Below are 15,375 nucleotides of genomic sequence, written 5' to 3'. Positions count from 1 at the left end.
CGGCGGCAGCTGTTACCTCAGATATCAGCAAAACAAGCCGTCACAGTATACAATATCGGTCTCGGTTATTCAGATCAAGGGTAGGTATCGAACCTTTCTTCTTACGCGTCACCAACCCAGCAGAAAGCCTGATAAACAAGCCAAGAATGATGATTAGAACGATTAGTATGAGGAATCGGTGACGGAGACATCGTCCTGTGTCTGTGTTAGACATGCAACTAAGGGGTGGGTTGGACACCAGGTGACCCTCACTTTTTGGCTTGGAAACGTCGGACGGAACGGGACTTGGACTTATATCGTTGACGCTTTGCAAGTCCGCGGCAGGAAGTCGACTGGAGATTTATACGTTAATGGAGAAAGATTCTGGTCAGCTCGTGTGATACTCGAGTTTGCTTCTGTCGCCGCAGTTGGGTTCGACGAGGTATCCTTCCGGTTGACACCTGGATTGCGAGAGTCGACGGAGTTGTATGTCTCCCTTCGATATGGGTCGATCTCGATGTATACTGGGGCTAGCTCTTGGGGCAACGCCGGGAAATACTGGTGATGGGCTTGTTCAGCCTCCGAGTATGGAGGTGGAGAGTTCTCAAACTCCATGATTGCTGGTGGTGGTTTTCTCTGTGGTCTTGCAAGTGTTTACATATAGGACTAAAGAAGGCGCGGGGCAGGATGAGCGTCGCAGGGTAAAACTCTGCAGTTGGCGGTCATGCGACAGTCATCGTTGATCCAAGGACCGAGTGACTTCATCCTGACCCCCGAGAGTGGCTCAGCGGAAATACTATGATGGAAGGAAAGGTGACGGTTCACGCCGGTTTGCTAGAGATTCTAGAGAATCGCTACTTGGTAGGTCATGGAAGATGCTATCATTGAATAGAATAGAATCAAGTATTGGTTTCACCAGGGGTTGTGACTATTGCCAGTCTTAAAGCTAAATGACAAATCTGATTAATCCAAATAATAAGCTAGAGCCACGCCAGAGCGAAATATGCAGTGCGTCAAAACACTATAGACAGCATAAAATGGATGTATATCAGCAAAGCAATAGATGCTTGTTCACTCAACGCAGACTGTCGGGCAACTCCAGCTACCAGCAATCTTAACCGTGCTGTTAGGACTTGCATACATCTCTATTCCGTAGTCCCTTTTCGAAAAGAACGACTACAACGAGGACCAGAATTATGAGCCCTACTTGGCTAGAGAGATTAAACTTTCTGCTGAACCTTTCATCATGATGCAACTCCCGGACGTGAGGGTCAAGCTTTGCGATTTTGCAAGAGACAAATCACGAATCTGGTCACTGACTGCTAAAAGATAAGAAAAAATATTTCACAATTGTGATCGATCACACAGACTTCAAGGTCCACAACATTACCATTCCTATTCTTCAAGCAGTCACTTTACTTCTATTTCACAAACCTCATTACAATATGGGTCTCGCTCCTTTGCCTTCTTCTCGATCAGACCAGAACTCAACCGATCTTGAGAGCGGTCTCTTCGAATCAAACGAGGCACAATCAACGTCTAGGGAAACAATCACCCTATCCGATGTTTTCGAAGCAGCCAATGCCGTCAAAAACCCCTCCGTCATCACTAAGGCACTAATATACTTCATTAGCGGCGGTATGGCTAGTGATTCCCAATCTGCGTTGGAAGCCAGGCCTATAGCCTTTCCCAACCGATCAATAGCTTGATATGCTAATCATTTGTTTTCTACAGATTTGAAGATAACTGATACTTGGGTCTTCGTGGCGTTCTTACTGACGCTGTTCTTATTCTCTTACACGATTTATGCTTTTCTCTTGCTTCTAAAGTTCTTGCTTGTCAAGTTCCTGGAAATCTGTTGTCAGGACTGCTTGAAGGCAATGGCCGCGGAGAGCCAGGACTGGTAGGGAACGGTTCCTAGCTATCATATCCGTGGAAGAGATGCATGTGCCATACTACGAAATGAAAATTCCGCTTTACCATATCACCATGATGCAACGCCGGAGGTTTTGTTATGTGAGTCAAATATCAATTTTTACAACAGGCGAACAATAAGAAAGCGGCTCACTGACTGCCAGAGGCTAAAACAGGAGACTTCTTAACCTGGGTCAATCCTACAGGCTTCAAAATTTCCAACGATCTCATCCCCAACCTTCAAACAGTCTCTTTACATCTCTTCCACAGACCTACATCCATTCCACAGACCTCCTGACAACATGGCACCCACACCTTCTCACTCCGGCCAGCGCTCATCCGACCTGGAGATGGGACAAGTTGAAGCAGGGAAGCAACAGCCCACACCTGAAGACCCAAGCCATGCAGCCAATACTGTCAACCAGTCCTCCGCCGTCACGTACAGAGAGACGCTTCTTCGTTACTACAGTAAGGATAACATTTGTCGATTTCCACTTCTAAGCCAGGCCTCTGGCCTTTTCTAATTGCTCAAACGGCTTGATACACTAACTGTTTTTACTCTGCAGATTTGGTGTTCACTGAGCATACGTACTTGCTGTTTATGTGGCTAATATTGCTCGTGTGCTCTATTCTCTTGATATGCTCCAGCAAAAAGGTTGAAGAACCAAAGGAATTCACTGGGAGAACGGCGTGAAGATGTATTGCTATGGCGATTTATATTGCGTGGTTGTTGCGGCCACGGCCTCACTTCATTGAGGAAATATTGCTGTTGGGATTTGACTTGCTGGGTTATTGGTAATGAACACTCTGCATCGATGTATTTTTACTGAATCGGGTACCTTGTGGTAGAATAGGTTGTGGTGATTAAGATACTATGATACTAACGGCAGTGCCCTCTTCATGTCTGATAATGCCAGCCTTGAGGTTCTGGTTTACCTACTAGATACTTTGGTGTACCGGTAGAGGTTCAACCCGGCTGGAACGTGTATAATCGAGACATTTCTTGCAGTCCCTTGATATGGCTCTCCCACATATGATTTCACTTGTTTAGACTTCGACAAACATTATTGGGGTACTTACATGCCTGCGATCTTAGATCTTCAAGTATCTCCCAAACCACCTCTCTATGCACCTCCCCGAGTATCCGGTAGCGCAGAAGTGAAAAGGTCCAGCATCTTCCCACAGGATCACCAGCGTAGCCTCGCCAGTCACTAACGTCCTACACAGTGTAAGCCCCAGAGACACCTCCGGTAGTAGATATAAGGCACTCACTCAGCCTAGAACGCCAGCTCATTCAAACCCCGACGAAAACTCCCCATAGCACCAAGAGCGAACAAACGCAAGCGCGTACCCAAACCAAACATCCCCCTCACACAAATCCCCGCAGACTCACGATGTCCAGCCAAAGCCCTTCCGGGAATCCCCTTCCCTGATCTCGAACATGACCTGCGCCAAGGCATAAAAGGATCCATAAAACGCCATCAGCGGGAACACCACCGCATGAGCGGCAGTGATATGCACCAACAGCTTCTCCCACTGGACGATCTTCATGGCAAAGCCAACCAAATTAGCAGCAACCATAAGCATTAAATTCCCAGCAGCGCCACGACCGCACAGGATGGGGTATGTTTCCGGCCTGGTGGCTTTCACGCTGCGCCGCGCATGGCCATCGTGGCGATGATCTCGGGCAGAATGAAGATCGTGATCAGCCACCCCCAAAGAATCAGACGCAGGCTGGGCTCGTGCCAGATGCTGACGAAGGTGAAGATGATGGGGAGGTTGATCATGCGGTGGCCGAGAACGAGCCACTGAGCGCGACGCATCGCGGGTGCAAGAGGCTCCTTGGATGAAGGATCGCGAGATACTCCTGCGCCGTCGGCTCCGAGTGGGAGATATAGATATCGGATGACCCAACGGTTGAAGGAGCGATGCCAGCTGCGCCAGGAGGCTGAGGGGGGCGTAGGTGACGTAGGCGAGATAGTTTCGCAGGTTATATGCAGATGTGTCTGCCGGTCTTTCAATATGCGCGCGCTCAGAGATAATCCCGTAGTCAGGGTTGATTGTCTGCTATCTATCAGTATGCTGGTATCGAGGATGAGAGAAAAGGCCTTACCCTCATCTCGTCGGTTGCCGCATTGTTGAAGCTCCAGTTGTAATCCATGTTAAAGCTAATCATTCGCAAGATGGAAGCATGAAAAATCGGACTCTATCGGGGCCTGATGCCGTAAAGACCTGTAGCCCAAAGGATTCATCTCATGAAATCATATTGCTAAAACATATCCAACTCAGACGGACGTCCGCAGCGGTAGATGCGACCAGTCCGCGTGATAGTAGGATAGCAATATTGAACATCCATGTAACAGCCGGCACGTAGCGATGCGGCAGCTTGGACCCAATCTGATAGTTCACAGTCAGGATCAAGCCAATTTTGGCAATAGAAATTCCATGGGGAGTAGCCAAAAACAACGTGGCAAAGGCTATATCGAATTTCGTGCGCAAAATGAGGCGGGTGAGAGACGCTCGGCAAGGAAAATGTCAAGTGTAAAATTACCATTCTGCCTCGGAGGATCCAACCGCAGCTAAGAAGGTGAGAATAAACAGTGTACGCTGGATGGCTGTCTGTCGAGGATTCGTGTTGCAAAATATTGCAGTCTCCCCTTCGAACTTACTCTGCGAGACTTCAATAGCGGTTCGGATGCCAACTCCTACGCACTAGAAGTATTACATAGTAAATGCAAAATTCGCGAGACCTCCATCTCAATGGGCAGTTAAGATGGCCCTGATTGGATCTGTTATTTGAGCGGGCTGGTGCTGTCAAGCTCTTGTCCAGTGTTTCTGGCGACATCATCTGCCGTAGCCATTGGTGGAGGCGGAGCATGCTGAGATCCTCTATTGTAGGGGAGAGCACGATCTGTGACTGGGCTTATCAAAGCTCCGATGCTTCGTTTCAACAAAACGATGGACAAGAGGGGCTATATCCCAGGGGAATTCAGTCAGATAAAGACCAGTAAAAGGATAGAGCATGTGCGGCTCGTAACCTGTGTTGGAAAAAGTAGAACAAAAAGGTCAGGAGATCTCAATGGTTTGAGAGTGGCACGTCGTGAAGCCTTCTGGTATCCTCGATCTGATCTGCCACTCATTAAATTGTCATTACAGCTGCGTTTGTTGATCAAATACCTAACAAGTTGTTCAGTCCAGCCATTGGGCATGCCACCACTGAATGACAGACCCCTTTTTTAGGGGATTCACTTTCTCGAGTGATCTATATTGAAGGTGAAGAGAGTATATCCGACTTACCAGTTCAAATGAGTTGCTTAGATGGTGAATTAAGTTAAGATGTAACCTCACTCTACTCTGAACAAAAGAGTTTATCGGGCTTCGAGAGACAAAGAGCTAGAACAAGCGACATGACAACGAGCCTATGGCAGAGGGAGCTAGCGCGGGAAAGCAGCGTCTCTGAGACATGAAATCAATAAATCCAGTATTTGTGCAGTGTGGCCGAGTAAGCGGCGTTCAATAGGACCATCTCTTCCTCAACCTGCTTGCACTTGGGGATAACAACATGCAACCGAGCGGCAATTTCCTGTAGCACTCGAGTCAGGTACAACGCCCCCATAGTACAATATAAGGACGGGATAAGACTTACGTTGCTCCTCTGCTCAAGTGTTCCGACTACAGCCGCAATGAATTCCGCGGAGTCTGTCTCGGTGATAATGTCATGCTTCAATTGTAAGGTGCCTTGAAGTTCTTTTTGCGCCTCAACATACTGCAAGTGTTGTGGAAATCGGACGACGTTAGCTGTGACACAATCCCGGCGTGTCTCTGTTCGAGAACATACATCGTGGAATCCTGCGCAAACCTGGACCTGATCGTCACTGGAGTGAAGCTCGCAGGGGCCACCCACTAGGTCGGAAAGAGTACGACTGATCTCCCTTTGACAGAGATTCGAGCTTGTTCAAATACCCCTATACAGCGCATATCAGCATCAAAGCATTCATTTGTAAGTCACCACGATGAAACTTGCGACACATACTTCACTGCCAAGGGCGTTGTTCGCAGGATTCTCAACTTGGCTTGTAAGTGTCGCTTTGGGATCCCCTTGAGCCAGCGCATTGATCGCATGCGCATGAGACGTGATGAGCAAAATGTCATCCACAAGGGTCTACCCACAAGCAGACTCAATGGCATATCCTGGCGCAGCAAGAATGGCCATCGCTAAAATGGAGACGGAAGAGAAGTACATGATACGGGGAGAGATACTAAATGGATGAGCTTCCTGTTGGATAAAACATTAGGAAATTGTGTGCTTCACTAATCTGGGGCCGTGCGATTCATGTGGTATATACTGTTTGGTGTGCGATAGAAGCTAAAATGGCTAATTGAATGCATCAAAGTTATGATATGCACAGCTGACTCGTAGATCGATAACCGTTGTTGAGAGATGCTGATACCACCACCCCCTTGCCTCTGAGAGCCATTCAGATCGTCCAATATTGAGATTGGCTTGACGGGCTTTTGCGATATGACGCTACGTGCAGACGTCAACCGCATCTCCCCTGAATTTCAGTTTGGTAAGCCACATCCACCAATTATTGGTTTTTGCAATATTATAACAAGCAATAGTGGTCTACCCTGATGCCATTGTGCTGACTATCTCTTCCAGCCTTTGGCCTCATGGCTTCTGTGTTTCTGTGTATGTGAATGGTCAGGTCAATCTTCCCTCCAGTTGACTGCTTTAGGAAAGCGAAGGCAAAGAAAGGCATACGCGCGTGTTTTTAGCACCTCTACAAGTAAGTACCACTCACTCTCCTCAAGCACCTTCCTTGTCTAAATGCAGGCCATGTAGAGGAGCAGATCTCGCACTAACCATCGCAAGGCCTTCCAAGAGCTAAATAATCAGCATGCATAAGCTCAACATATCAGGACGCTGTTCAGTAGCCCTTTGAGTGCAACAACCTAGACTGGGCTCTGCGTCTGCGTTCACCGTACAGTATATGCGTCGCAGTCACTTATTACTCTACAAGGAAATGCCCATGGCGATTTTTCCGAGCAAATGCTTTTCACGAAGATTATATTTTTCAGTCCTCAGAGGAGCCAAATTCACTGGTGATCGAGATACTCGCATAAAAGGCGTATGTGTACAGGAATTACATTGTGTACGCAAGCAATGCACACCCTGAACAAAGCATATCAGGTGCATTAGCTTTATGTATAGTCCCATGTGATACTTTTGCAGTATGATCCTCCTTGAAGTTCAAAGAATAGCACCCTCGTAATCTTGATACCAAGCATGTGGAGCTTTAGATGGTATAATAGTGTTTGACATGTGTTGCTAGCGTAAACTAACGTAGGTCCAGGACTTGGTATAATAGCACGACGCCAACGCCAGACTTTCCCTGATAGCGCTCCGTATCATTGCAGGAAACTCAGACCCAGACCCTTGACCCGGAAAACCCTTTCCTGCCACGCCCCGAAGAAAACAAAGTAAAAACGTTATGGGTATTTTCATGCAGTTGAGAAAAAGGACATTGAACAGGACCGCACATAACTTTTGGCGGATGAAAATTGGAAGACGAAATGAAAGACCGCAAAAGAGATTACTAACTTCAACTTTGGAAGCTATACATCCGGACTTCGCAGTCCTCGCTTCCGGTGGCGAAGCGACTGTCACCTAGGCCCATGCAAGTGACCGGTCCAGAATGACCGGTAAATGTGCGCTCGCACTTGCCCGTCCTGGGATCCCAGATTTTGACCATACGATCTTCTGCTCCAGAGACAATGCGAAGTGTGTCGGCGGCAAGAGCCCAGACACCCTCCAGGTGTCCGAAAAAGGTACGCAGGCAACGGCCAGTAGATGTTTCCCACAGACGAATCGTGGAGTCCAGTGCACTAGTAACAATGTAGCGGGGTGGGGCTGGTCGACCCTCGGCAAAGGAGGGACCGAAAGGCGAGCTCTGTGACATGACGGCGTTGGACTCTAGTCCAAGTGTGGCCTGGAGAGAAGCAGGCTCAACATCTCCAGAGACTGTGCTGACATTGTCGTTTTCACACTCCGCATCATGTTCTTCAAATTCAAATTCTCGCGGAAGCGGAATAACCTGCTGGACTTGACCCACATGTCCGTGGAATGTCCTAATGCAAGTCTTACTGTCCAAATCCCAGAGTCGGACAGTGCAATCATCTGAAGCCGAGAAGACTGTACGAGACATCGAATCTACCCTCACTGCGTTGACCCAGTCTGTGTGTCCACGTAGAAGGCACGTAGACTTGTCCTCAAAGTTCCAGATCTTGACAGTCTTGTCCACTGAGGCCGAAGCTAGTAGCGTAGCATCGAAATGAAGCCCGATGATCCCGCCGCGGTGACCTGTGTAGGTGGAAATGCATTCGCCCGTGCGCCAGTTCCAGACCTTAACGGTGCGGTCCATACTGCCACTGATCAACTTGGTATCGTCAAACTGCAGACAGCGAATGCCTGATTCGTGTCCACGAAGAGTACGCAGCTCTTGCCCAGTTTCAGTATCCCAGATCTTGATCGTAGCATCGTATGAGCCCGTCGCGAGAATATTATCTTCGAATTGGAGACACATGACACCATTTGTATGGCCCCTGAAAACCTTGATGGAGCATCGTCCATACTTCCAATTGGTTCCAACCTTGAATCGATCTTTGTATACTTCCTTCCAAGGCCTATAACGTGTCTTGAAGTAGGCGTCATCGTTTCCAGGACCAGGACCCGGAGCCAAAGACGAGCAATGGCGCTTAGCAATAGTCGCCTGTTCGTCGATCGGATCGGGCTTCCGCTTCGCTGGATTTGTGTTAACAACGGCTACCGCATCAGCCTCAGCTTTGCAGGTTTCCGCAGAGCCAGCTGATCGCCCGCTAAGATCCCAGTTTGTGGCGCGCAATTGTATCTCACGCTTCGATTCCCGCAGGCGCTTCCGGTCCAGAAGGGGAAGTCCCCAGCCGCACTTCTTGCACTTGCGGTGAATATGTTGTTCGCACATCCGGTGCCAGACCACATCATCATCGGCAAGTGCTCTCCAGCGTCTTGACACTTGAGCAGCCTTGCACAATGAAGTGGTGTCTAGGTAACACAGAATTTTGAAAGAGATCTCCGGAGGAAGTGCGGCAAGGAAATCGATGCGAATGAGGTCTCGAACAGTTGCGGAGATAAACGATAGTTGTGGAAAACAACATTGGGCCATGATGCCCTGAAGGAGCAATTTTCGGTGTTTGGCTGGTGCGGCTGAGAAGAGGGACCACACATGCGCAATACCCTGCTGATCGCTTTGTGGGAGTGTTTCTAATTCCTGTTCGAGAAGATGCTTAGTTCAGGGAATCATCAGATTGCAGGTTGACCGTAAAGGCGCCCGCGCGGATTCCGATGACAAAGGGCAGCACTCACTCGTTGTAATTTATCCATTGTCGGTTCGTCTGCTTGCCGTCGGCATTTACGGTCAGGTCTATGGCGATAACAATAGCGCGAATCCACGCCACTCAGTTCGACCGGTCCCTTGTTCTGAGGTCCGAGTGCGCCGTATTGTTCGGGGACGTGTCGTGCGAGAAAAGGTGCCACACTGTTGACCGCGAGACTCGCAGAAGTTGCGTTTAGGTCGGGAGGGCCGTGGAGCTCATGCTTATTGTCGGAGTCGGCATCATCAATATAATCGACGTCTTCGGCTGGACCGCCAAAGATAGATTGTAATGGCGGCCGAGAGGGTACAAGCATATGATCGTCCTGCCGGGTGTTTTCCATCTCCGTTGGCGAGGCGAGAAAAGTGGAAGGAGCCAGCGCCCAAACGTTCAAAGGCTTGCGTGGGCCCGGCTATCGTAGCGCAAGAGGATTTGGGAGCCGAGATAGTCTAGAAGGTGCGTCTGAGTCAAACAGTAAGGGGATCGAATGCTTCGAAAAATCGGTAGAAAGGAAAGGCGATGAGAGGGCACGAGGAAGAGGTGTAATGAGGACCCTGGTCAAGTGCAGTATTGGAAGCAGTCGTCCTAGTCTTGTCGATCGTGGTTGCGCGTGACTCTGGGTCGGAGCGGGAGGCGGAGAGACGGTGGCAGATTTAATCTAGTAGTAGTAGTATGTGTAGGTGTATGGATTGTATGGATGACTTGGTTGTAAGACCTGGGCAGGATCAAGGCAGATTTTTTAAAATTCAACGAAGGATATGGACCAGCCAGACTTCGAAAAACGGTGCAAGGGGGTAAAGATAAGTAGAGAAAAAGGAAGACATTCTTCAGCGATCGCGACATCGACCTGCGATCACGCAAAGCACACCTCGTCTCGTGCTTTCTGGGGAATCGGATCACGTGCGGCGATTGCGCCATCAGCGATGGAGTTCGCAAGAGCGGTAAAAGCGCCTCGCCACGGCAAAATCGAGCGCCTGTGCCCATAATTCTGCCATCTGTCGCCATTTCGCTTCCACTCTTTCTGTCGATTGCGGATCCTTGTCTCTGACTCAGTTTTACATGTACAACTCAACTACACTACTCCAGGAGATTGTCGGCTAGCCGGTCTTAGCTGCATACCATGCCGGAGCTCCGGATCTGGGGTCAATCTAACAAGATAAGCAGTCATTTTAGAGCCTGTCGCTCATCTACGAGTATGTTCAACGGAATCATGGCTCAAGGGCGGTGACGCTACGCTGCGTTGATAATGCCTAAGGCAAAGGTTTCTCTCCGCCTGCCTATCATGAACGTCTCCGTCATCTTGCCTGGCCCTCTCCACAGCTTCCCTCTTCTGACCACCCCAACTCAGGATGCGTATTTCTCCTGTTTCTGGATACTGCGATTATTACCAGTTGCATTCGAATGTGCATATGACTCGTTTTCGTTAATCCGTGCTCGGATTTCTTGTTACCCTTGTTCCTGACCTGACGCGGGACCGTCGGGCAGTAGCTCTTCCAGGTCAGCCCAGTGCGCAGTGCTTCCTCGAACCTCAAAACCCCTGTTCCATCCTCTGCCTTGCTTTGTGATTTCCGAGAAACCTCTGGGACAGGGGCTATATATGGCCTGTATCCGAGGCTTACACCGCTGTCACATAGTCAGACGCTGTCTACCAGTCAGCTTTCCACAAACTCACCGCCAGATGCATGGTTAGCATGGGATTGACGATCACGCATTGGAATAAGGCGTCAACGGGCACAAACAAATAGGGGTTGAGAATCATTATATGCTTTATGAGGTGATTGTGTACCAAATTTATCCGATCTCGCGACATATACAACCTAGGGAACACATATCATTGGGTCACTAGTCATTTGTCTCAGGCCTCGCGTTTGATCAGAGCACGTGCAGGTCGACAGTGGCCAAGTATTCGCGCCCGTACCAACTTTACATTCTTTTCGTCTCTTGTTTGTCTCTGATGCCGTGATTTAGTGCCTGGAGCATGATGTCGTCAGCCTTGGAATCCTCGGCAGTATCGAACGATATCGAGCCCACGGGCGAGGCCTTGAAAGGCCAGGAAGGTTCAATTCCTCAATTGGATACTCTTATCTCGCATCTGGTGGCAGCGAAGCGATCGCTATCTTCTATCAACCACGCTTGGCGAGCTAATGAGATAGTCACTGCCGCTCGCTCCGCACTGGAGGAAAGTGTCATAGTCTCTGCACGCACGAGTTTTCTTCGACGCGGGCTCAATAACCAGCTCCGGCTCCTTCGCAGCGTTCGCTCTGAGGTTGAGGAGATATCTCTCCGAGGTCGATCGGAGTTCGCTGGCGTTCTGAAGGATTTGGACGCAGCTGATGCCCGTCTCAGAAAGACTCTGGGCCTCTTACAGGAGACGATCGTTCATTCTTCCTTTCGGCCGAGTGGAGAAGACCAAAAAAGCTTACATGATTTTGTCGACGAGCGTGGTGTTGACGAGCTGCATGCGGCCCTGAGGGCCTCAATCGACCGCACCAATGCTGCTCAAGCAGAGTTGGATTCTTCTAATTATGCCTTCGATGATGAGCTTCAGTCGATCAAGCAAGCCCTGGGCAACTACCGGGAGGTTACGAAACTAGCCTCCTCGCGCTCCTCTTCGTCGTCGTCGCCATCTGCATCAAGCTCCAGCTTGCCTAGCCTGTCCTCCATGCCATCAATGCTGCATTCGCTGGAGATGCATGCGCAGGAAATGGCCAACCTGCTAGAGTCATTGGTCCGACACTTTGATTTCTGCGTCACCGCTGTCAAGCACACAGAAGGTGGGGGTGCTGCAGCGCAAACCATCACTGGTGACATGCCGGCTGGGGTAAATGTCAGTGGTGGAGGTGGCCCTAACATCGAAGAAGAAATTAATGCTCATTTGAATGCCCCGCTCGATCCATTAAGTGAGTCGGGTTATTTGGAGATGGTCAATGTACTCATGAAGGATGCTGCTGAAGCCGAGGATGTTGTACTGGAAATCCAAGATCGCATTGGGGAGATGGAATCTGTGCTGGAAAGTATTAATGGTCGTCGGGATACCCTGCTTTCTGTCTACAATGCCACCACGGACGTTTTTGGTCACATTTCGTTGTTGGCTTCGGCTCGTCTACCGGGCTACATTGCCCAGGCGCACAATTTCACATCTGTATGGAATGAGGAGCATGACCGTATCAATGGCGGCCTTGCGGATCTCTCTGACCTCAATGCATTGTACGACGGCTTCTTGGAAGCCTACGACAGTTTAATCCTAGAAGTCTCGCGACGAAAACATGTGAGGCAACGGGTGGAGAAAGTGCTGCGTGATGCAAAGCACAAACTCGATCAGCTCTATGAGGAGGATGTCAATGCCCGCGAAGCATTCCGAGTGGAGCAAGGCGACTACCTGCCATCAGACATTTGGCCTGGCATCGGCCGCGAACCCATGCGGATTGAGTTCCGACGTATTCTCGGTGGCAGCCTAAAGAATGTGGACGGAGAGCCGTCGGAGGCGAACGATAATTCTTCCGTTCAGCCTAGCGGGGACCAGCGCCCAGCAACAGCCGAAGAAGATACAGCTGATGGTGAAGTCATCCCCGATTTACCCAAGTCACTTTTCGAACAAGCTCTCGCTCGCTTGGAGGCCAGGAGCAAGCAAGTCGCTTAGCCTACGATAGCCCACTGTCAAGGCTCGCTTTTCTAGTCCAAAGGTCAAGTGTGTCGCTTTTCCACTGTATGTTTCAAGCCAACCTACATGATGAACCCAGAAATAGGCGGACCCCCGCCCTGATGAACGAACCATGTTTTGGCTAGGTGTCCATGTAACATGGTCCTGAATACTTTCTGTGAGATGCATACTCGCAGGCCAACATGGCTTTTGCGATGTAAGCACCCGGATATATTCACGTCTAGCCAAGGCTATGGCTGAATTTGATGTTCAAAGAGAGCTCTGATAGGTTTACTGGCCTCACACCTAATTGAACAATGAAAATGAATGCATAGGATATCAATTGGTATTGCGTTCATGCAATCCCCTATTCACATTCGACGCTCCCACGTATGCGTATTTATATACTCCCAGATATTCTATAAACATAGACAACTAACCATTACTACCCAACCAAGAAAAACCCGAGTCATAAATTATCATGAGATCGTGCATAAGCAAAAAATGACTTTTTTTCTTTCCCGTAGCCACTCACAGCGTGAATTATGATTCCAGGACCAGAACAATAGAGAGTGTAAACAAAAACGAAGAGAGGAAGAAAACGAGTAAATCATTTCTTCTTGCGCGAGGAGCCGGATACCAGACGCTTCTTCATGTGCTTGGGCATCTTGTTGGCGCGCTTCTCCCGCTTCTCCTCCTTGACCTTCTGCTTGTGGTCACGCTTCTCGTCCTTGTCCTCGAAGCGCTTGCCGCGCGGAGGCTTAGGCGCGAAGGGGTCAACTTCTCCTTCTTCCTCCGAATCAGACCCCTCCACGGAGACGCCACCGCTGACGTCGGAGCCGGCGTCGCTGGCCTCGTCGGCCGAGCGCGCGGACGATTTCCCGCCTGCGAGAAGGTCCCGGTATACCAGGTCGGCGCCTTTACCCGCGCGGACCTGTTCGGCGTCGCGCTCGAAGTCGTACACCTGCTCCAGGGTCTGCGGGATGTACTGCTGCCGGAAGACGGCGGTGTCGACCTCGTCGCCCTTCTCCTCGCGGGTGGCGTATAGCTGCTCGATGGCCGCGAGCATGGGCTCGGCGGGGGTGGGGGTGGTCGGGCCGTCGACGGCGATGACGAACTCGAAGACGGTGCGCTCGGGGAGGATGTCGACGTTCTTGCGGCGGAAGAAGTCGCTGATGTTCTTGATGTCCATGCGCAGGAACTCCAGACTGCGCGGGTGGTCGTGCTCGACACTCTGACTGACATCGATGATGTGAAGCTTATTCTTGTGGTAGAGCATGTTGTACTCGCTCAGATCGGCGTGGACCAGATGGCAGGTCTGGTACATGACGCGCATGTAGCCGAGCAGCTCCAGGTAGATCTCGCGCCACTTGGCGTCCGGATCCGGGATGTCAAACTCGACGTCCTTGAGGCGCGGCGCGGCAACACCCTTCGAGTTGCCGAGGAATCCCATGACGAGGACGTGGAGGCGCAGGTGGATGGGCTCCGGGCAGGGGATGCCGGCGGCGTAGATGCGGCGCAGGTTGCGCATTTCCTTCTCCGCCCACAGCTTGACCATCGCGCGGTTGTTGCTCTTGCTGTATCCGCCGCGGAAGCGGAATTCGCCTGTCACGTATTTGTCGCGATCCTTAAAGACCAGGATACTCGTCTTGTAGACCTTGATGGCGCGGTGTACGGGGGTTAGGTCGTCGGCGTTGGGATAGGAGATTGAGTAGTAGACGTTTGCTTCTTTACCAGTCGACAGACAACCGTGAATCTCCGACACAATCTCGCGGTTGATCATCTGCAGCAGGATCATTCGTGTGCGGGGATCCAAGACCTGTTCGGAGGTCGCTCTGTCGGCACGGTCGCCACCACGGTCACCACGGGCTGCCATACCCGACTGCATGTCGTCCAGCTTGATTTTGGTCGCATGTTTCGTGAGGGACTTGATCTGGTCGTCTACCAGGGCGTGTGTGTTGACCGTCGGTTTCTGGGTATTCGTCTTCGGGTAAGTCCACTTGGGAACGTTGGAATCGGCGGCAAGCTCGTTGACTTTCCGTTGGCGGTTGTAAGCCTTTGTGAGATCGGCAGGGTTGGAGGAGTTGAAGTCCTCTGCGTCCAGTTCTTCTTCTTCTTCGTCCTCGAAAATGTCGTCGTAGAACTCGTCCTCCTCTTCTCCTTCTCCGTTCTGCGCCTCAGGATCCTGCCCCGCCATGGCGGGGAGACTGCCATCAGCATTCACATACCCTTGATTGGGGATGTAGGAGTGAGCCGGGGCCAGACCAGCGGCCGGACCGGATGCTTGCGCATCTGTGTTTGAAGTCGCCATGGCCGACAAACGGGGAATTCTCCTGCACGGGGGGTGAGCAATTCCTCAAATCTGTTGCCTCCCAAAAAGAATCGGACGATTGCAGATGGGAAAAAAATACCCGGCCGGGGGACCTTGA

General features: G+C 50.5%; 5 protein-coding genes across 5 annotated transcripts; 2 read left to right on the top strand and 3 right to left on the bottom strand.

The window, feature by feature from the left end:
- Window positions 1-1,424: 1,424 nt before the first annotated feature.
- Window positions 1,425-1,886, top strand: BO97DRAFT_423220 (uncharacterized protein; the record flags this gene model as incomplete). Its single annotated transcript, XM_025696863.1, has 2 exons — window positions 1,425-1,617; window positions 1,714-1,886. The coding sequence occupies 2 exons, from the start codon at window positions 1,425-1,427 to the stop codon at window positions 1,884-1,886; spliced, it is 366 nt and encodes a 121-aa protein (XP_025552994.1).
- Window positions 1,887-3,282: 1,396 nt separating this feature from the next.
- On the bottom strand, window positions 3,283-4,054 carry BO97DRAFT_423219 (uncharacterized protein; the record flags this gene model as incomplete). The annotated part of the gene is made up of 2 exons (XM_025696862.1): window positions 3,283-3,957; window positions 4,007-4,054. The coding sequence occupies 2 exons, from the start codon at window positions 4,052-4,054 to the stop codon at window positions 3,283-3,285; spliced, it is 723 nt and encodes a 240-aa protein (XP_025552993.1).
- A 3,156-nt stretch (window positions 4,055-7,210) lies between these two features.
- On the bottom strand, window positions 7,211-10,114 carry BO97DRAFT_366218 (F-box/WD repeat-containing protein). The gene is made up of 2 exons (XM_025692610.1): window positions 9,299-10,114; window positions 7,211-9,203 (listed from the first exon to the last, which is right to left on the bottom strand). Exons 1-2 carry the CDS (start codon window positions 9,647-9,649, stop codon window positions 7,500-7,502), a joined length of 2,055 nt encoding a protein of 684 aa, XP_025552992.1. The 5' UTR covers window positions 9,650-10,114; the 3' UTR covers window positions 7,211-7,499.
- An 853-nt stretch (window positions 10,115-10,967) lies between these two features.
- Window positions 10,968-13,110, top strand: BO97DRAFT_27719 (autophagy-related protein 17). Its single transcript, XM_025691030.1, has one exon. The coding sequence runs from the start codon at window positions 11,285-11,287 to the stop codon at window positions 12,944-12,946; it is 1,662 nt and encodes a 553-aa protein (XP_025552991.1). The 5' UTR covers window positions 10,968-11,284; the 3' UTR covers window positions 12,947-13,110.
- A 177-nt stretch (window positions 13,111-13,287) lies between these two features.
- Window positions 13,288-15,329, bottom strand: BO97DRAFT_404637 (serine/threonine-protein kinase RIO1). Its single transcript, XM_025694999.1, has one exon. The coding sequence runs from the start codon at window positions 15,255-15,257 to the stop codon at window positions 13,557-13,559; it is 1,701 nt and encodes a 566-aa protein (XP_025552990.1). The 5' UTR covers window positions 15,258-15,329; the 3' UTR covers window positions 13,288-13,556.
- Between the last annotated feature and the right edge of the window lie 46 nt (window positions 15,330-15,375).

This window comes from Aspergillus homomorphus (genome assembly GCF_003184865.1).
Source record: "Aspergillus homomorphus CBS 101889 unplaced genomic scaffold BO97scaffold_11, whole genome shotgun sequence".
NCBI classification, from domain to species: Eukaryota; Fungi; Ascomycota; class Eurotiomycetes; order Eurotiales; family Aspergillaceae; genus Aspergillus; species Aspergillus homomorphus.
The sequence above is the reverse complement of the archived record's forward strand: the minus strand, read 5'-3'. Positions and strand labels throughout refer to the sequence as shown.